This window comes from Cryptomeria japonica, chromosome 5 (genome assembly GCF_030272615.1).
Source record: "Cryptomeria japonica chromosome 5, Sugi_1.0, whole genome shotgun sequence".
In the NCBI taxonomy this organism is placed as follows: domain Eukaryota; kingdom Viridiplantae; phylum Streptophyta; class Pinopsida; order Cupressales; family Cupressaceae; genus Cryptomeria; species Cryptomeria japonica.
The window spans coordinates 23,894,561-23,917,272 of record NC_081409.1 but is presented as its reverse complement, the minus strand read 5'-3'; the positions used below and the strand labels follow the sequence as shown (position 1 = coordinate 23,917,272).

The window sequence follows — 22,712 nt, the reverse complement described above, 5'->3', positions numbered from 1 at the left end:
CAAAATTTCATGATTTTCAATTTTTTAATTTAAAGGGACTCAAACTCTAAGTTAAGCTAACCAAGATACCTTATTTACAACTATGCTTAAAAAAAAGTGGGGGTCCCCATTTGCGATGGGGCGATGTGTGAATACGTCACACACATACTTAGGAATAAAGCGACATATCTTTCTGGACATGTTCTGATGTTATTTACTTTATGTTATATTGCTATGTGATATGTTCTTTTATTGTTTACTCTGTGTAATATAAAGTAAATCCTTTTGGAAGTAAACATTGTCATTAGGGCCAATAAATGAAGCCAAAGCTTTAGAAGGGCATGGTGCATTTTTGGAAATGTGGGCATTTTCTTCTGGGATGAAAATTTTACCCTATAATTGTAATGTCCCCTTATGTTAGTCCTCAAGAATTTGGGATAATTAACTCAGAAAACAATGGCAAGAGACTTCTTCTTGACAGGGACACAAGGACCATATGAATGCTGATAATAAATATCAATGGAAGAGCAGTATATCAATTCTGTAACATATTCTCAGTATATGATAATACAAATTTATATAGTCTGTAAATAATAACTGACTGATTGGATGTTCTATATCTGCTGTCTCAGATATAACCTTAGAAATTATGTAATGGTAGGCGATCAATCTGCAATATAGAGGGACTCTGCTCCTTCTGCCGTAGGGATGTGGTATAAGCTACGAGAATCTTTCTGGTTCGATGATGATCAATGATAGTATGTGGCTGTGTTTGGGACATATACTTTAGTTATATGAAGTATTTATTCTTCTAACCCGAACTATGTATGCTTTCCTCCAAACTGTTGGTGAACTTCTTCCCACGTGATAGGTCGAGAATAACTCCAATAATGTGCCCTAAACCCTTTCCAACAGGTATTGGCTGATCCTTATAGATGTGTGAGGCGGTGTCAAAGGGACACGTCTTTTTGTCTCTTGGAAATTGTTGTTTCCTCATGTTTCCTTAATCGTGTCTTTTCATTAAATCGGTGGTTTGTTTGTTTGTTCATAACTTAATCCTACCGATGATGATTAGTTTGCCCTTGTGTCAACCATTTGTTGATTATTTAATTGCTGTTGTCTATAATTATTTGGTTACCCTGTTCGACCTTCTTTGAATGCCTGATCTGCTGACATATCCGCCATGCCTAAATATTAAACTCGTCCAGTAACAAGGCACTATTGGAATAATGTATATAACTGCTTATATGTGCTATTCATTCTCAACTTCGTCTCTTTCTAGAGACTACACGAAGTTGATTATTTACTCCTAGAGTGGGGACATCACAATAATTGCCAGATATGATAGGTTTGAGCAATAAATAGGAAGGGTGTGATAAAACATGGCAGATTGTCGTAAGACAAAGAAAGACATGGAAAAAGAGGGGAGGAAGCAAATTTACTAGATCTCATCCATTTTGGGTGGCAAACTATGCTTTCAGCAAATTTCTGTGTTGTATAGTAAGTCAGCTTCTGTTTAGCTTGTTTTGTAAGCCTTTTATAGGCAGATTTTCATGATTTAATGGAATAAAACATCATCATTGCTTCTGTTTGACATTTGTATTTGTTAGTAAGTTTTTAGCAAAGTTCCCAGACTCGGACTTGGCAAGGCCGACTCGACTCGTGACTTGGCTACGAGTCAGCAAAATAAAAAAACCCTTGAAATTAAGAGATTTTTAACGATTTAAAACTTGTTTCATGCACCCATTATTGAATAAAGCCCAATTATAATGTCTGCTAGCTTGTTATGCCATGAAAGGCATGCTGGTAGAGTATCTACTTGTTTGGGGCTTCTGTTTAGTCTTTTCTTTGGCCAAATTGAAATTTTGGGAGCACCAACATGAGACATCATGAACATCTTCGCTTGGAAATTGTAAGGAGTGCTTGTGTATGGTAGCATTAAATAGTGTGCTTGTTGAACTTAGGTTTTACCTTGGGACTATAGTTGACCTTGGTCTTTCTTGGACCTCTTAGTTTTTAGGCTATATATATGTTGGATGGAAGGGGGAATTGTGAGGCCAGAAGGGTTTGAAAATATGCTCCTCAGAGACATGTCCCTTACCAAAAATAACCTTGTGCCCCATGGGGGGATTTTTTGGGATGTGGGGACAGGTAGGAAATGTCCCCAACTCACCCGCTTTTTTCAAAATTTTAAGAAACATCCTTGTTGTGAGGTACTCACACATCGCCCCATTGCAAATGAAGACCACCACTTTTTGCGTTTTAGGGTTAGCTCTTTTAGTTTTGTTGTTGGTCGTTTTAGTGTCTTAGCCTTTGCATTGAACGGATTTAGTTTCTCAAAGGTCATCAAGTCAGGTGGATCTCCTCAAGGTGGAGTGAAGGAGGTTAGGTTAGTTGAGTGGTTAGGGGTTATTTAGATCATTCCTAGGGTTTTTGTGTACTATCCGGTCACGCTTCAAGTTGCTAAATCAAACGTTGGTTGAATGCATAGTGTCCTCCTAGGTCACGTCCTTTACATCAAGGTCAGAGTGAACTCGCCTTAAAAGTCTGGAATGTTATCTTGATCCTGAAATGGCCTGAAATTTGACTGTTTGGAAATTTGAAGGATCCTCCAAAAACTAGATTTTGCATTATAACTCATGGAGGTCCGAAACCACTCTCAAACATCCTGACAATATATATGGAATATAACTTAAAGTATAAGAAAGAGAAAAGACTTAAGAAAGAGAAAAGACACAAGGAAATGCCACTTATACTTAAATGTTATATTCCATATATGAATCTTGACGGAGAGACTAACTTGTCAAACAACTTCATGTTTTTTTTGTTTTTTGAAAGTCAAAACATTGACCTGTCGTGGCTGAGTCTTGGAGCTCAGACTCGGCGAGTTTTTCTATAACTTGGCTAAATTGCGAGTCAGGCGAGTTATTGTCAAAACTCGCCAAGTCCGAGTCCTGAGTCAGCAAAACTCGCCGAGCTTGGCTCGACTCGCCAGCTCAGCAAACTCGCTTGACTCGCGCCGAGTCTGGGAACTCTGTTAGTTTGTTAGATGTTGGTTGCTATATTGATCCCCTTGTGACTTTGATGGGAGGCACAAGGTAGCAATTCTTGTGATAATTGATTTTTAATCACTTGAGTGAAGAACAATTGTGGCATAGTTGGTATATCACATACCTTCAAGTCATCTTTCTTGTGAATTATGTCCACTTAGAAATGATGTAATGAACCTTTTCTGTACCTGCCTCGCCTTCTTGATAATTAGGGCCTGATCTATCCACCAAAGGTTGGATTTAGGGCAACAAAAGGAAATTATGGTTTCCTGCAACATTTAGATATTTTATTTTATATGTCAGCAGTAATATTTGATCAGTGGCATAATTATTGCAGCACAAAATACATACACGACCCTTTCTAGATTTTGAGGATTTTCCAGGTTGGCTGGGCTACCCATCCAGACCCATCCCATCTCTTAGGGCTAATAGGGCCACCTAAGGATGGGCCCAACATACCCCTGGCTTGCACTCATTATCTTGAATGTACTAACAAACAGAGGATATCAGGAAGATAACAAATGCATACAGAAAACATAGATTCATGACTATATTACTTGGTTAACATTTATCCATTATATATAAATTTGTAGGGATTAATTCACTATATTTGTGCGTAGTTGCAGAAACATGACTATCATTAATTAGTATTCCTTTTCTTTACTTATTAGTTGTGTCTGAGAATGAATGAATTATTTTTATTCTTCTATCCGTCACTAAAGTGTATTTTAATGCAGCATGCTAAACCTGATATTGCAGGTTACCTATCTAGCGTGAAGATTAAGTTCATTTTACCCTTTTGTACATTACAGATGTGCTTAGTTCATTTGGTAAGACATTTTTAGGCATGGAACCGATTTAGCAATTAATCTAGGTTACTAGTTAAATTATGTTAATTACTGTTATATGAGGAATAAAAGTAGATTTAATACAACTTGCACAAAGACATACTTCATCATTTCGACATTTAAGCGGATTGGCCTGGGGACGTACCAGCCTGCTGGTGATGGGAAGGAATGCTTACTAGGCACTGGTTCTTCATCGCTGGGAAGAACCAGCGACTAGCCCTTTTACATCGTCTGCTGACTGATGCATTCCCAAGGCAGTCCTCATGGTTGTCTAGGCATCATAAATTATGAAAACTGAAATAAATATTATTACTGAGTAACGAAGTTACCTGTTGGATGCTTATCCTTGCCCTTCTTTCCTTGTCACCTCCTCTCTCGTGTTTTCTTGGGGTGCGGGTTTATACCTCTTTGAAACCACGCGATTCCCCTTGAAACATGGCATCTATTCCGGAGGTGGCTTGGGAATGGATGCGTCCTTTCATTACTCCCACTAGTTAAGATAAAACGTATTTTAAGCGGTAAAAATAATTTATGTATTGAAAATATATATATTTATGTACATGTATTGTTTAATGTTTCTAATCATTGCCTGCTGTCTACACGGGAATATGACAAATGAATCATAGTTTACATTTTGTTCTTTAATTTTTTTTCATATTTTGCTATAATGTAAATACTAGGCTTCATCCCTCAAGGGAAAAGGACAATATGTGAGTTGGTTTGGATCAACATGCATTGTAGTGACCTCTACATTAAGCTGCTAGCTAAATCAACTTTTTTACCTTTGTCCTCACTAGACACCTACTTGTTTTTTTCATGATCCATTTTGAAATATTTTAATAAGCTATTTACCTTTTATTTCAACAAAAAAGTTAAAGGCCAAGCTCACCATGTGGGGATGCAAACATCCAAACAGGTTTTACTACTAGATTCCAAGCTTCTCATTACCCCTCATAATGCCAATGAGGAAGTCCAACTAACACCTACAATTTGTCCAAACTCATTTTAATGGGGAAGACCTTGAGATAGAGAATAGTTTGGTCATTGCCAAAGTGATTAAATCTGATGATAGAGTAAAAATTTGCCATGGTGCATCACCATTTCTCTTGCTATCCATTTGCCTAAACTCCCTTGATCCTTTAACATTTTACAAGTATTCTAGGCTATCAAAGGGCCCCTTTTTGCTTACCCCAAAGAAAGCCTATAAATAGCTTTTCCATCACCGTATAGGCCATTAGAGAAGAAAAAATGAAAAAGAAGCGGTAGAATTGCCTTGCTACTAAGATTCTATACATAATTGTGATTTCCCAGCCATGTTGGTAAATAGGGACTAGAAAAAAATATTTCCTCTTTGGAAGCTTTATCACAATTTTTAGGAAGGGCATCCAATAAGATCATATGATGCAAGAAGCTTGTATATAGATATACCAATAGAATGGAGGAGAAATTTGGGCTCAAATTACCAATGTTGTCTTCTAGGAAGATGAAAAAGGGTAAAAGTTGTTATTTCTTCTGAATTAAGGTATCAGCCAAGGATTGAATCTTTGCAGATGAATATTAACCATGAAAGGGGATGCATTGTAGGCAATGTGTTTGTGATATATCATTCTTGCTAAAATGTTAGTATCAATTCATGTGAACTGAATATATTAGTCTACATTTTATAGCATTTCACCAATGGCAATCATACATATGAATGCTTCGGGCTAAAAATTATTTTGTATTTCTGATGTAAAATTGCCAAACATTAATTAGTGCTTGGGGTGCAATAATTCATGTCACAGTTTTGTTTTGCATGAAGTCCACTTATCTAAAACCATAATTTACACTTGTCAAATGAATGTTTTTCACTTGTGTAATTAAAAATGTGGAAGTTGTCTTTAGAAGTCCGAGTTAATCCATTAATTGATACGATGTGATATACTTGACAAACCACCTGTAGTATGGGTGGAATTACTTACAAAATCTAGGTGAATAAATTATTGTTTCACCATGATGTATATACTTTTTTTAGTTTCAGTCATTTCTTGTTTCTTGCACCCGTTTTAGTGAAGTCACTGCATGGTATTGATTATTGCATCTAGCCTATGTTGGATCTTAACATGTTGAAATTTCTGTGATCTTGCAGATGACTATTAGCTATATGGAGAATTGCCCAAATGATAGACTTATGGCACAATATGGGTTTTCATTGCCTGTGGTATGTTAACATTTGCCTTTCTGTTGTTACAGATCTGGGCAGATACAGAAAGTCAAGTATAATTTATACTGGCGTTTTCTAATCAAGTAATCAAGTAACTTGTTTCCTCAGTGAAAGAGCATGCGAGAGAATTACTTTTTATTCAGGCGGTTTAGAACAATTGCCACATGACATTACTTCAATTACAGACCAGCCTGTATTTCAAATACATCCACTGAGCAAGTATTACAGATAAGATAGATGAATAAAGAGCTATTGAGATTTGAGAATTCAAATAAGAAAACCATTGTTGGATTGAAAATCGCTTATTTAGTTTTCCTTATTCATGTTCCTGTTCAAATGTGGTAGCTTGGTCTAGGAAGAAACACTGTTAGTGTAATAATCATAGATTACCTGAAAGAGAAATTTGATACCAGCTATTGTTCTGTGCATGATCATTTTTCTATGTCAGATGTGATCTTTTAAGGTGTGTTAGGCACTCACTCAATAGTGGTTGATTTATCTTACAGTCCTGTTGGCTAGTCAAGATCACTTTGTTCACTACTACATCTTTTTCTTTCATTGTTTTGTTCTACAAAAAATTACTTCGGTTGGGTGGTTTTATTTTCTTTGGTTTATTAAATTTTCATTTATTGTGAAAGTTCATTCAATGCTCTAAAAGCACAAAGTCCTTAAAGGTGCACATGAATTAGTTTATGCTAGCTGTGCTTGCAACGGTGGGCAGGTTCCTTGCTTTGTTGGAGAGACTGCATGCCATGCGATATAGCTCTCTACCACCACAGATGTTTATGTATATTTAGGCAGGCTAGATAATCCTCTCCCACCTGAAATGTGTTTAGGTATACTCTAGTACAAAATTATAGTTTAAAACGTTGTCCTTATTTATTTGTGTACTATAATATGGTATATAAATTATGAATTCTATTTGGAAGTTTAGGATGGTTTTGTTTTACATATATAGAATATTTAACACACACTGTCAGCTTTTCCAGTGATGTTTTTTGTGTAACTGTTTACAAACCATTCACACATATTGGAAAGGAAATGTTTGTGTATTATACTTTAGATATAAAGCATTCAACATTTGTGGAAAAATATGATCATTGTAAGGATAACTAGTCATATCACTCTACCATATTGGAATGCTTGTCATAATATTGGTTCAATATTTTGTGTATGCTTTTTAAGTTTGTGTATGATACTGACATAGCCTTTGCTTTTTGGTTTAATAGAATCCTTGGGAATCAATAGAATTTTCGGGGAGAGCAAAGATACATCTGGATTCATTCCTATCAGCATTTTCTATTGCGGGTTTGATGGATGAATTATATCACAATGGTACGTGAGGAATTTATATCTAGAAAATATATTGTTGGATGAAAGTGACGTCGTATTACTATGGTGCTCAAAACATAGTGTTTTCTCCAGATTAAGGCTACCATGTTCCCTTGCCCAAGTTTGGTTTGTTGCAGTTTTACAGCATCAATTTTTAGAAAGAAATCCACCATGTTAGTTGTTAGTACCCTGTTGATGTGTTTTTTAGGCACTTCTAACACAAAATAAAATACCGAAGTATTTTACCCTCTTGAACCAAATCACTTGAAATGCTAAATATTTGCTCAACTAAGACGATTCCAAGGTTTCTATGGTTAGTTCTTGACATGTGGGTAACTCAATGGTTTGATGTGAATTGTTGTTTTCACTTGGGGACTTACACAATTGTTCTAAAGATTTCAAACTCATAATGAATGGAGTAGGCTTGCCAATTACTTCAAATAACTTAGGATTTTGCAATTTGAGCTCTCAATCTATTTCTAACAAAGATGTTAAATAAAATGCAAAAGCATAAGGGTTTTGAAATTCTATTCTAATCCTATCTAACCTAGAATGCAAGAGGTAATGAACGATTCAATGAAATTCAACTAGGCTAGGTCTTGCCATCAAAGAACAACTCAACACAAGCTTAGTGCAATCATCTAAGGTTAGTTATAGATGTTCAAATTCAATCTAAACAACATAGACACCATCAATTGGATGCATATCAATGAGCAAGCAGAAATTGAAGTTAAGCTCAAATTTAATTTTAGTTGACGATACAAGGCAAACTTACAATCAACAAGAAGCTAGTGGTATGGAATAAATGAATTTCATTCAAATGCATTCAGCACTTCTTTCATTCAACTAAAATACTTGAAAATGAATTCTAATCTAAATTTTGGAGGCAATGAGAACCACACAATGCTTTCAAATCTCATTGAAATCACCAAAGTTCAATGATTAAATTCAAACATGCAGCATATAGGTGACAATTCTCAAAAATCTCTCTCTTACAAATGAGAGGAATGGGGTTTATATAGAGTCTCAAATGGAAATGAATGACCAAGATTCATTTAGAATCAAGGGTTGAGATCATGCCAACATTGCCCTAATTAGGGTTTACATCAAAAAGTGGAATAAGAAAAGGTCTAATGGGATGATGCCTAGTCATCAAGTAGGGAATCTTCTAGAAGATTCTATCTTGCATCACTCTCTCTAGCTGCATACTCAACGAATCTAGCCAAGACTAAGTTGAGTTCCTCCATCGTAACACTGGGTAGGTTTTCCTGTTGCAAATCAGTCACATCCAAGGCATGTGAGCAAGCATCGAAATTGCTTTCCCAATCTGGAATAAGATTTTGCAACAAGTTGATGTGAATCATGAGAGAAACCAAGTTATCTATATGATTCTTCCTTAAAGATTCCAACTGCTTGAAGTAAATAAACTTCATCTTCTCTTTCAATTCTTCCAAGTTCAAACTACTGGAAGCATGGACATGTTGTCCCAATAACTCTTCAATAGATGTAAGGATCTTGGATTATATTTCTTGGATCAATCCTACCATCTCTATGTACTCTTGTTTTGCATGATGATACACTAACTTTCACATGGCCAAAGATCAATACCAACCATGGAAATCATAAACATTGCCCGCTTGGACAACTCCCTCCCGGATCAATGTGGACATCGGAATTTGCTTGAACACCTTGAGGCAAGGAATAGTCTTCTCTTGTGCCGGTTGGAACTCTTCCCAAACTCCCTTTAAGTATTGCAAGCTGAATATGAGCATTGTTGTCTTATCAAATGCTTAGACAAACTGAGCTAGGAAACCATCCGCTTGTTTTGAAGCATCCTCTATCCATTTTTCAAACTCTTGATATGTATTCCTCATTGCCTCATGATCAAAGGGGGATCCATGAGAAATAGCAATAGGTGAGACAAAGGTAGGATCCTCGTGCCTTAGGGAATTTATCCCTTCAATATATTCTTTGAGTCTCCTATTCTCACTGTCAAGCATCTCTTTCTTCTCAATAGTTTTATCCAACCGTGCCTCAATTGCCTTGATGGTATCATTGAGCTCCTGGAACTATTGCTTCTTTGTAGTCGGTCCAAGGTCAATTGTAGTAACTTGATAGTCCATAGGAGTGATCATCTCTCTAGTCTTATCACCTGTTAGGACAACCACTTGTGCAATTTGTGCCCCTGTATCATCTCTAGTAATCCGAAAGAACATCCTAGCTTTCTTCTGCTCCTTTTCCTTGCCAACCTTGTCTAGGAAGTCATCAATATCTTCTATGGGTTGTGCTATCACTTTTTTCTTCTCCATGCTATTCAACAACCAATTGAGAATAGTAGAGAATTCTGTCCCACCTTCAAGGTGTTGATCTTCATCAAGTCCTCTCAAGGCTGAAATAACATCATCATCAGCTTCTTTCTCCTTAGTCAAATCTACCACATTGTTGCCCAAATCGACCTCCAGTTGAATCCTAGGGGATCCTGGCTGTTCATCATCATCATCATCATCATCATCATCATCATCATCATGTGGTGCCGATTGTGCTGTAGCATGTAAAACTTGATCATTCTCTGGTAGGGTTTCTGTGATGTCCTCGATATAATTAAATAATAAATCTAATTACTTTAATGGTAAGGCCCCAAATTTAATAATCTTTCGGGCCCTTTTATTTAATTAGATTAGACAAGTTTTGGTTGGTCGTGTCGGCCCGTTTGTAATCCTTTGGGAAGTTTCCCGAAGCCCATATATATGGCCGTGCTAGTCATTGTTGTAGGTATGCGAATTTTTGTATTTTTCTCTATTGTGCGAATTTCTGTTGGAGTTCTATTATCTGCCATTTCGGAGGTGAAAGACCCTCCCTATTTGGTATTTGCAGTTTCGGTGAGATTCACCTCTCACCCTATTTTGTCTTTGTATTCGTTTCGGATCTGGCAAATCTTGAATTTCATCATTGTTTACTTTCTCCAGTTGCGTATTTGTTAATCTGGTATACATGCATAAGGGGAATTCCTAATATTCAGAATCCATTACTCATGGGAGATCACCTCACAACTACTGAAGCTCACTGTACGGGTATTCCACCGTACCTCCGCACCTTCACCGTACGGTCTCACACCGTACTATCACCCCTCCTCTCCTCACCACCGTACGACCTACATTCTCACCACCGTATGACCTGCTTTGACTCCACCGTATGGCTTGCCTTGACTCCACTGTATGACCTGCATTGACTCCGCCGTATGACCTGTTTCACTCCACTGTACAACCCTTACACCGTACGACCCCTCACTTTACCGTACGACATTTGCATCGTATGACCCCCTCCTCTTACAACCGTACGACGACTCCTCTCCCAGCGTACGGTCTATCCACCGTACAACCTTTCCTCTGCCAGTTCAATAGTCCCTTCGCCTTTGCCAGTCACACTGTATGGTCAGGGAACACTACAGTGGTATCAGAGCTTGTGATCTTGCCAGCTTGTCGTGTAGTGGATGCAAGTGTACACCAGAAGGAGGTACCGTTCGGCCGATAGAATGGGGAAACCACAGGATCCTGCAAGAGAAGTCATGGCACTATTAAGGGAGCTAACCAAAAGCCAAGCTCAGCTTAACGACACCTTAACCAGAGGAGAGCAACGACAACAAATCATGGAGGAAACCTTACGACAATTGGCCTTGGGAAAAACGAATGGAGAACAGAATGGGTAGGGCAATGATTTGGTCATGGGAAGGTCAAACGTCAAATGCTCACATTCATGGCTGCTGATGCCGACTTTTCCTCAGAAATCAGAAGCGCCACGCGGGGAGCACGAGCCCACCTTTCGGGAGATGCAAGTACAGTTGAACCAAGATTGGAGGGATGTAAATCTTGAGGGGGACATATTGTTCAAGGATTATGTGGAGCTTCGGATGAAATACTTGGGCGGCAGAAGTCGGGGCCATTATGGACCCTATAACAATGACATCAAGCGGAAGGTTGGCAAGATCATCCTATCATCCTTTGATGGGGCCGGAGCAACCTCGGCACGAGCCTGGGTTCAAAAAGCAGATACCTACTTCCAACTCAACCCGATGCCTCAAGATGAAGCTATCACGTTTGCAACACTCCACCTGGAAGGGGTCGCACATGAATGGTGGCATCATGGAATGGTCACTCTTGGCCATGACCAGATAACTTCCTATGCCGAATTCATAGAGAAGCTCATAGATCGATTTGACGGGAAGGATCTTGAACTTAATTTCAAGGAGTTGGCACAACTAAAGCAGTCAGGACCTGTGGACAGTTACATCATAGAATTCTAGAGACTATCCGTGTTGGAAACTGACATCTTAGAGTGGAGGTTGGTGGTCTTGTTCATGGACGAATTGATGGAACCATTGAAAGGTTGGGTGAAAGGGTTCAACCCTAGCATGTCACGGAAGCAATAAAAAAGGCCCGTAATATGGCAACATCTTCCTCTTCTTGAAATTTTGCACATACCAAACCATCTTTCGTTTCGAAGGAGAAGGATAATAAACCCTTTCTGAAGGGGTCATCGCTCGATGAAGCCACAAGACAAGAACTCAGAAGGAAGAGGCTTTATTTCACCTAGAAGGAGCCATGGGAACCAAGACACCGATGTTTGGGCAAAGGAAAGATTCATTATATTGAAGTGATGTCCGATGGAGAAGAGGAGCATGAGGAAAGTGAACCCTCAAGGGAAGAATCTGTCGAAGAAGCCAGCCTGGCGGAGAGAATCTCCACATTAGTACAGAGGGGGGGCGTCATTGCCACACTGGCGGGTACCCCAAGGTGCAGTGTATTTAGAGTTCGCGGTACACTCCAAGGGCAATGAATTCTTGTTATGCTTGACAGTGGGGCCTCGCTCAACTTCATAAACTCATCACTCATCACCTGAAGGGGTTTGTGTACAAAGGAACATGAAGGGTTCGATGTCAAGGTGGAAGGAGGCAATCTCCTATCATGCACTCACTTGGTTCCGCAACTGAGCATCACCATGGGAAATGACACGATGACCGACAATTTCTTTGTTGTAGATCTGGATGACGCGGATGTCATATTGGGTATTTAGTGGATAGAGATCCTCGACTAGTACATGCAGAGCTTCAAAAGGATGGAGTTCTCATTCGAGGTGGATGGCAGGAAGGTGGTTCTCAGGAGAATGTCGAATGGTGGCCTGAGGGAGATTTTCGCCAAAAGGATGGAAGCCATCTTCAAACATGATGAAGTAGTCTGGGTAGCACATTGCTTGATCTCAACAAAACTTGTGAAAGAGCAATCGACCTACTACCAGGATGAGGAACTTCAGTCGGTTTTGGATGAGCATAGTTTGGTCTTCACTGATATTCCACCTGGTATACCCCCACACCGAGGGTTTGAGCACACCATCGAGTTGGAGGAAGGAGCAAAACCCGTTATCACCACACCCTATCGCCACTTGAAGAAGTTGAAAGATGAGATAGAGAAAACGATGCAGGAACTTCTTGATAAAGGATGGATCCGGTCCAACTCTAGCCCCTTTGCATCCTCGGTGGTACTGGTGAAGGATGAAACTCTCAGAATGTGTGTCGACTATCGTGCATTGAACAAGAAGACTATGAAGAATACATACCCCATTCCCAGGATCGATGAGCTACTGGATGAACTACATGGCACAATCTATTTCTCCATTATCGATCTCCGCTCCAGCCACCATCAGATCCGTATGAGGGAGCAAGATGTGGAAAAGACAATCTTTCGTTGCCATTACGGACACTATGAGTTCTTGGTCATGCTGTTTGGATTAACCAATGCTCTGACCACTTTTCAGTCCTGCATGAACCACATCTTCAACAAGCAACTGCATAAGTTCCTATTGTCATTCTTCGATGACATACTCATCTACAATAAGACTTGGGAGGAACATGTGGGGCATTTGGATGAAGTATTGGGGATTATGGAATCACAATCATTGTATGCCAAAAGGTCCAAATGTGAATTTGGAATGACTGAGGTCCTATACTTGGGTCACGTCATCAGCGCCCAGGGGGTACAAGTTCACCAGGAGAAGATTCAGGCCATTTTGGATTGGCCTCCACCCAAGACTCTCATAGAGCTGCGTGGATTTTTTGGTTTGTGCAGTTATTATAGAAGGTTTGTGAAAGGATTTTCACAGCTTGGGGCACCTCTGACAAATCTGACAAAGAAAGGATCGTTCTGTTGGAATGCGCAAGCGCAACAGACCTTCGACAAATTAAAAGAATTTATGAGTACATGTCCGGTTCTGGCACTACCAAACCTCACTCGCCCTTTCATCCTGGAGTGCGATGCCTCGGGGGAAGGCATTGGAGTGGTGTTGATGCAAGACCATCATCCCATTGCGTTCGAGAGTCGGAAGCTCTCGGGAGTTGAGCGGTTGTATTCCATCTACGACAAGATGTGGACGAGTCCCGAGCCCTCGACTCGCCAAACTCGCCAAACTGGGTGAGTCCCGAGCCCTGGACTCGGCTGGCGTTGGCATAAGTAAAAAGTAAAAAAAAAATTAGTTTGGAAAGTTTTTTTAAATCCATTTTTTAATGTTAATTGTCTTCTAGCCCTAAAAGTGACTTTCATTTCATTCACTTGCAAAAAAAGGAAGAGTAAAGTGAGTTGGGAAGAAAAACAAGGGTGCATAGAAGAAAAACCAGCAAGGAGGAAGCTCAAGTTTTCTTCAATTTGTCACATTGGAGCTGCATTGTGTTTCGATTTGGTGCATCAAGAGTTGGATAGGAAGAGTTTGCAGCTCATTTCAAGCTTGTTGTAAGAGGTAAGATTGTTTTTTTTAACATTATTTTGTTTCTTATATGCAAAAATTCCATTTTCTATTCATTTATTTTGAAAGTTTTACATTTTCTTGTATGCAAGATCTTTTGTATGTTTGTAATTTGTATGTAGCATGTAGTATGTAGTTGTACTATGTAGGGTTGTATGTAGGGTTTTGTTGACGTGTATTTTGTACACAATCATACACAGAATAAAATACCGACAGGCATCTTATCCTCTCTTGAGAAAATAGTCTCTAACTGCTGAAGATCTGCAAAAAGGATCAGTTAGGTGGACTCCAAGGTTCTTTTAGTGGGGTCTCCACGTGTGGACAAGCTTTTAGTGGTATGATGTGATTTGCTGTTTCCTTCAAGGCTTCTTACGGATTCAATAGTTCGAAGGTTTTACTAATCTAAAAGGAACTTTCAAAAAAAAAAAGGAAAAAGGGACAGGGTTTGAGTAAATCTAATCTAGTCTAATCCTATGAACGACTTAGCATGAATGAGATTTTGGCAAGACTCAACCAATTTCAATTTTGCCATAAGATAACAACTCAACTGAAATTAGTGCGATCTTCTAAGGTAATAATGGTGTTCAATGCATCAAAGACCAAGGACACTACTACGAAGGTACATATCCTAGATGCGAAAATGCTTGAAGGTTAAGGACTCAAAACGTTTTCCAGTCGACCACGCAAGGCGTTCCTACAATCAGCAAGAAGCTAGTGGTTTGGATTACGAATCCTACCAAATATCAAATCTCACACTTAGTCTTTCAAATTAACAAACTACTTTGATTGAGCGTGATTCAAGTACATCCAACAACCATGAAGATAACTCAAGAAACTTGCAACAAAACACCATAACTTCAATATTTTATTGATTTCCAAGTCATCATATACAACAATTGCTTGAACTTCTCTCTTCAAGACTCAATCTTGCTACAACATAAAAATTGCTTACAACTCTATTCTCTATTTCTCTATTTACTATTCTGTTATAAATGAAATGAAAAATGGGGGTATAAATAGCATCCCCAGTTACAATGAAAGGTCCAGATTGAAAGTAAATCAATGGACAAGATCATGACACCTAAACCCTAATTAGGGTTTGTTACAAATGACCTCCTTTTTACTGAACAACATTAAATACATAGCCAAATATTAAATTTGGCACAAAAATCTAGGAGGTATCAGCCAATGAGAATTAAGATGTCATGTCATCTGTAACAACCTTTCATCTAGAATCTTATTCCCCTTCCAATTCTCTTTCTTAGCATATGCAATGAATTTTGTCACAATTCCTTCGATTTCTGTGCTTGGAATCTCGGGAAGATTCTTGATACTCTCTTCTAAGTGGATAACCTGATCAAATGCATCTAGAAGAGCTGTGTCCCAAGTAGGTTCAAGTTCCTTAGTTCTATCAATTAGGAGCATGGTGGCATACATCTGATCATACTGCTCATCTGTAACATCTGCGTCCTTGCGAAAGATGATCTTGATTCTATCTTCAAATTCTTGTAAATCCACATCTGTCTCGACCTCGATCCTTCTGCCAAGAATGGTACGAAGTACCTCAAATACTCTGTCCTGGATCGGATTGATCACCTCCTCAACTTGACCACATCTAATACTGATGTCCTCAAAGAGAACACTCTTTATATGGAGTAAGGTTGACCACTGAAACAAACTGTGAGAATCGCCCTCCAAGATCTTCTCTTGTGCTAAAATTCTTCTGGATGTATGTCTTATAACTTTCAAGACAGGAATGACAACGTCCTTGGTATGGGCAAATGCATCTACTGTTGCCATCAGTCTGTGGATTATCTCAAGGACTTGGTTAGCCTGATGGGTGATCTTCGACATCCTTGTAATAAACTCAATGGCCACCGTGTGAGATCTATCCATCCAATTACATGTACGCTGGACCATATTCCTAAATCTCTCTGCTTCATTGATTGATTGAAGGGGCAATGCCTGCAATGGTGATCTAACTGGATCCTGACGTCCCAAAGGTTCATTGATGTGACTGAAATATGTTCTCCATGCACCGACCTCTTTCTCAAGCTTTCTATTCTTCTCTACTTCTTCTCTAAATTTATCCTTCAATGCCTCAAATGTGTCGGTGGCATCATCTAAAGTCTGCTCTGCTGTGGATGGTCCTAACTCAATAGTCTGTATATGATAGTCTTCTGCTAGGATCTCACCCTCATATTTGTCTGCCGCCGGTGTAGCTATCTGCAGTTTTCTAGATCCAGTCTCATCTCGAATCATCTTGGACATCTTTGTAGCCTTCTTCTTCTCTGTTGTCATATGTGAGCGTCCAACAAGGCTCTCTAGATCGATTGCACTGTCCTCGTCCTCAATTACGATCACCTTAGTCAATCTTTCCTTCAACCAATCTGGGATATTTGATCTTGTCTCTTGAACTTGAATTTCTTTGTGTACTACTTCTTCTTGTCTGGGAGGAGATGTTACTTCATTATTTTCTTCTAAATCATAGTCTTGGAGAGATCCATCGGATGAAACATGCTGTGCCTGTTCTTCCTTCTGCCTGTCATTCTGTACCATCGATTCCATGGATTCTTCCACTCGAACTGTTCTATCTTCTGGCCTGGAAGAAGTACCTGGTGTTTGATCTTTGTTAGCACCTTGCTTTTTCTTGGAAGGCTCTTTCTTTTCTGATCTTTCCTTTCTCTTTGAACCTCTCGAATGGAGATTGCCCTCACTGGCACATCGAAGGTTACCTTCACCTGAATTCCTAGGATTAGGATTGCCTTCACTAACACTGGCTCCTCCTTCGGCTGGCTTTTCTTCCAAAGTAAAAGACATGGCTATGCCTTGTTCTCTCAACTTCTGATGTTGAATGTCTACCCATCTGCGAGTACAAGACAAGACTGGTGCCATCAATTCATCTAAATCCACGGCCTCGGGCTCATTCCAATTCAAACTTATTGCTTTACTCTCTCTATCATATGAAGATTGGATGTGCCTGCCGTTGTCCTGAGCTTGGTCGGCTACTCTGTAAATCTTACATTTCCTGATGAAATCCAAAGGCAATCTAGAATGTATCTTTCGTTTCACTTCGAGATCATCTAGGAGATTCATCATAAAATCTTCAATCTGGTACTCATGTCTAAATCTTCTACCGACTGTCTCCTCTAAATGTCCATGAGGATCAAAACTATTCCTCCAAGCAAAAGATGAAAAAGGATACAAGGCTAACTCCCTCTCTGCATCATCCATGGCTGAGACATTGGGACATACCTCAACTGAATTACCCAAAATAATAGGTACCTGAACTCCATTCTGATGTCTGTGTCTGAATGCCTTCACATATGCTGCCAACTGCCTTGTTACTTCAAGTAACACAATCCTGTCTGTCGGGTACCTCGGCAACATGTATGGAGGTAAAGGACATCCATACACTCTAATGTAAGTGAACTTGGGAAACTGAATGAACCAAGCACCGTACCTCTTGATTAGCTCCTGGGCATCCTGAGATAATCTGTTGTGAATCCCTCCTTGCAACGTCCTGGTGATGTTCATTGTGAAAGTATCATTGATTAACTTGTAGTTCTTCCCTGGTGGATGATGCAAGTGAGTATAGGATTCACAAACTCTGACCTCGCCGGGTCCTCTTCCAATCACTCCTCTGTGAGGTAGTCCTGCGTACTCAACGCTCCTGATTAAGGTATAGATGACATATGAACTCATGTGGAAGGACTTAGTAGCCCTGAGTCTTCTCAACTGTACGTCTAAGCAATGGCTAATTATCCTAGCCCAATGTATTGTACCCTTCCCTTGAACAATCACCTGGATGAAATAAAACATCCATTTCTCAAAATAGAAGGCATGAGGTGCTCCTGTAACTCTGTTGAGCATGGTAATCAAATCTCTGTACTCCTCTTGGAAATCGATCCGGTGTGGTGTGTTCGGTACTTTGCTCAGACGGGGACGACTCTTAAGTAGCCAGTTCTTGTTGATTATGCTTAGGCAAGCATCTGGATCATCATCGTACACTGATCTGGCTCCTTCAATGCTCTTGTATATCATGTCCCTGTGCTCTGGAAGATGGAAGGCTTCACTTATGGCCTCCTCTGAAAGGTACGCCAAAATATTTCCCTCATTGGACACAATGGTCCTGGACTGTGGATTGTAATGACGGGCACACTCGATCATCAACTCGTGACACTGAATGGCTGGAGGAAAACCGGCCGCCTTAATGATGCCACTTTCTATTATTCTCCGGGCGACAGGTGATGGCTTGCCGATGTAAGGGACCTCTCGGAACTTCTTCGTGCTAAAGTTCCCCAAGTTTGTATCTCCAATGTTGCTCCACTTGGACACGATCTTGGTCTCCACTTCTTCAGTCTTCTGATCTTCTTTCATGAGAGCCGAGCGACTGGTGGATGCTCCCGCCTTTGGGGTCGCCATACCTACACAACATTTCATTATAAGAAATAGATTTTGCAATAAATAACGTAGATAAGAGAGATAGATTTTAGGAAACCTCATGATAAGTCCCTAGAGTTATCATTTCCTAAAATACAACGATTGAGCTAAGAGATTTTAAAATTCAAAATTTGAAATATGACGATGAATGAATAAAACAATAATAATTAAATCGCCATACCTCGATAGAGAGCTAACTCTAGAATGCAAAAACAAAATTCGCCTAGGCAAAATTTGAGGTATAAGATAATCTTCAATATGATTCCCTCAAATTTGATTTCGCCACCTCTGGAGAGAATGTGATCTTCAATTTCGCACAAATAAATCACCAAGTCCTTAGCAAATTCGCCTTAGGCGTGGTCTTGGATGGATCTTCAAATTCGCTCTACCTTTGATCTTCAATGCAATTCACACCTCTTCCAACACACTTCGCACGCCTCACACCACCTTGGGAATGTCTACGCCACCTTTGGTTTGAAGTCGCACCACCTTTGGAATGTCTAAGCGCGCCACCCTTGGTCTTCAATGCAATTCGCACCACCTTTGGAGTGTCTTTGCCACCTTGGATAAATAAAACTCGCACTATATTCGCCTCTTGTCAACTCGCATAAAGGAAGGTAAAAATAATGATGTAGAAAATGATAATTCTACCCCCTTATATAGCGCTTGCATCCTCTACCCCTTAGGCCGACTTAATAAAAACAAAACCACTTTTTAAATGATTTGCAATGAAATAACAAGGCCGACCTCCATATATGAGCGCTCAAATCGATTTTTTTTTATTAATTAATTAATTAATTACTAATGCCTTGCGTTTTTAAATTGCAAATTTCGGTTTTTTAAATAAGGCAAAAATAATTAATAAGTGTCAACGCCATATTAAATGCCAATAAAAATGGATTTTCAATTTTTTAAATTGATTTAGCATTTAAAGTAAATTCAAATTATTTAATTTGGCGCCAAAAAATATGTAAATAGAGGGACGTACCTCATCGCTCTGGTCCCTTGGAGAGGGACAGGAGCGATTCACCATCTTTGGCATGATTCTTGCATTTCTTACGTCCAACTCCTTCATCTCCATGTTAAAAATCGATCACCTTGATGGTCCTTCGAATTTGATCGCCTTGTGTGCGCATATGGGTGTCCTTTAAGTGCATATCGCCCTGGTCCTTGTCCAAAGGACAGGAGCGATCTTCTTGTTTTCATGTCCATCTCGCATCTTTGACCTTCGAAATATCATTGCTTGTGTCCTTTGCGCTTATTTCCATTTGCTTTTGCAAGGTACCTTCGATGTTATAAGGATCATCGCCCTTGTCCCTTGAAGAGGGACAGGAGCGATCCACATGTTTTCCTTGGCCTTGTCAACTTTGTACTTCGATCTTCATGGTAATGTCCTTCAAACGTCGTCCTTCACCTTACCTAACCTTGCTTCGCTTTGATCTTTGAAGGGACGGGAGTGTTTTAATAGCATCGCCTTGGTCCTTGTCCAAAGGACAGGAGCGATCTTGATTTTTTCACGTTCAATATGCATTTTTGACCTTCGATCCTTCATTGTGATGTTTTCCAAACGCCGTCCTTTGTCTTGCTTAACCTCGCCTTGTTTCGATTTTGGAGGAATATGAGCGTTTTTGATAGGATCGCCCTGGTCCTTGTCCAAAGGACAGGAGCGATGTGAGGCTTTTACATTATTTGGCAATGTTTGGACGTTCAAAACCCTTGCAAATTATCTTCAAACGATGCCTTGGACCATATGCTATCTTAGGACATCTTGACTTAGCTTGAACTTGAAACAAACAAGGAATCCAAAGCAAATCGCCCTGGTCCCTTGGAGAGGGACAGGAGCGATCCTTCCCTTGTGGCTTTCATCTTACTTTGCCAAGTTCCAAGTTTATATTCAACGGAATCGTCCTTCTTCACTCTATCCACCCATGCCTTGACATTGTTTGTAATTTTGCAACAAAGGCAATTATATCAAAAATCGCTCTGGTCCCTTGGAGAGGGACAGGAGCGAACTAGGCATTTAACACTGGTATGGACGTCCCAAAAATCTTCAATTTATATTCAATGCGTTCATCTCATGTTCTCCTTCGTTTTTGAACGTAAACTTGCCTTGACCCTTGTCTGGTTTTTGCAAAATGGAGGGAATCGCTCTGGTCCCTGGGAGAGGGACGAGAGCTACAAGGTACCTCGCCCTGGTCCCTTGGAGAGGGACAGGAGCGATTTAGTCAATATAGGTCATTTTTCTCCATTTTTTGCATCTCAAATTATATTCATTTGGCAAAGTATCTTCCTTCGGACGTCCTCCAATTGCTGAGCTATCAAAATCTTGCATGGGCATGGCGAAATTTGAATTGTAGCTCCGGTCCTTCACTGAGGGACAGGAGCGATTTTCCTTCTGGAGACCTTTCTGTGCTCATGAAAATCTTCAATTTATATTCAATGAAAAGATCTCGTCGTTCTTCATCACTTCAAACGTAAAATTTGTCTGGGCTCTGCAAGGACAATGAGATATTTGAAATTGAGCTCCCGTCCTTCACTGAGGGACAGGAGCGATTTTGCTCCTACAGGCCAAAATAACAAGATTTTTCACATTTTAACACTTCACGAGGCGAAAACAAATCAATTCCAATGCCCAGGATCAAACTTCAAAAAAGTCAAAATTTGGTCAAAATATTCAATCAGACAAAAATTCACATTGACGGTCATCATTTAGACAAGTTTAAGCTCTGCATGAACATTCCAATTGAAAATTAGACCATTTTGGCGAATTCATTGCATTCAAAAATTTGCTTCTAGGAAAGAAGCTCAAAAAAGCTCTCAAAAGCGACTGGATTTTGGCTTGAAAAGGCAAAATTTAAAACCCTAAGGCTTGGCCCTAAATCCAGACAACTAACTAACTAACAAAACCCTAAAAACGAAAGCGAAAACGAACAAAAACAAGCAAAAAGAGGGGGTCCCCATTTGCGATGGGGCGATGTGTGAAATGGTCACAACAGGTTTGTAAATTTTTTTTTTTTTAAATTGTAGGGTTTGACAAACCCTACAATTTAAAAAAAATAAAATTTACAAACCCTACTTCAGTTTTTTTGAATGTATGTATTAATTTTATTTTGTATTTGTTATGTTTTATTGCAGCAAACTTCACTTTATTATTTGCCTCAACTTCAAGTTTCACAAAACTATCCTAAAATGTCTACTTCAGCTTCTAGAACACCCATGAGAAAGGACCCTGCTTGGAAATATCATAAGGATTTTCCAGGGCAAGGAAAGGGTTAAACAAAATGTATGTTTTGCAAAACAATATTCCATGGAGGTATATATAGGCTGAAATACCATATTGCTGGTGTGCGTGGACATGATGCCGAACTATGCCTAAAAGCAATCTCTGAGGCCGTACGTGATTGTTATGTAATGCTTGAGGAGATTGAAAGAAAAAAGAAACAAAAGGAGGATCGAGCGGCCATTGGGAGAGAGACAGTTTTAGGAAGAGGGACACAGTTAGGTTGTGTTGGAGGCCCTTCTTCCTTACCTCCATATCGTCCCACTCAGTTTGCTACTGCTGGTGCTTCCGTTTCTGCTTCTGCTTCTATAAGTGGCAGTGCCACCGCCACTTCTTATGCTCCCACCACTAGTAGTTGTAGTGGGAATATTACCATTGGACCTAGGATTCGTAAATCTAGGTTGGATTCTTTCTTTGTGCCTCGCACTACTCCTGGGTCCCAACCGTCGCTTGAGGGCATGGGTTGGAACAAGGAGGTCCATGATGCTGCTAAAATGGCAATTGGCAAGTTTTGGAGCTACAGCTGTATTCCATTCTTTGTAGCTAGGTGAATGTTTTACTAACTTTTATGTTTGATAACTTTGATTGTTTTAATTTTTATACTTAACTTATCTCATTGAGTTTCTTTGCGACAGGTCTCCTTATTGGCAACAAATGGTTGATGCCATTACCATATGCGGGGCGGGGTTCAAAGCCCCTAGTGAGAGTGATTTGAGGGGACCCATTTTGTCTCAAATGGTGGATGATGTGAAAAAGGATTTAGATGAACAACGCCACATATGGAGCAC

At 39.6% G+C, this 22,712-nt stretch overlaps 1 protein-coding gene across 6 annotated transcripts in view; it reads left to right on the top strand.

Moving 5' to 3' along the window:
- LOC131073126 (protein PLASTID TRANSCRIPTIONALLY ACTIVE 14) overlaps positions 1–22,712 on the top strand; it is a 273,647-nt gene that overhangs the window by 182,071 nt on the left and 68,864 nt on the right. For 5 of the 6 annotated variants that reach the window (XM_058009511.2, XM_058009510.2, XM_059220953.1 and 2 more), the window contains 2 exons: positions 6,006–6,077; positions 7,310–7,415. In XM_058009511.2, the coding sequence (XP_057865494.2) occupies positions 6,006–6,077; positions 7,310–7,415 (178 nt within the window). The remainder of the gene's footprint in view (positions 1–6,005; positions 6,078–7,309; positions 7,416–22,712) is intronic. The other variant, XM_059220950.1, reaches the window with a different exon arrangement.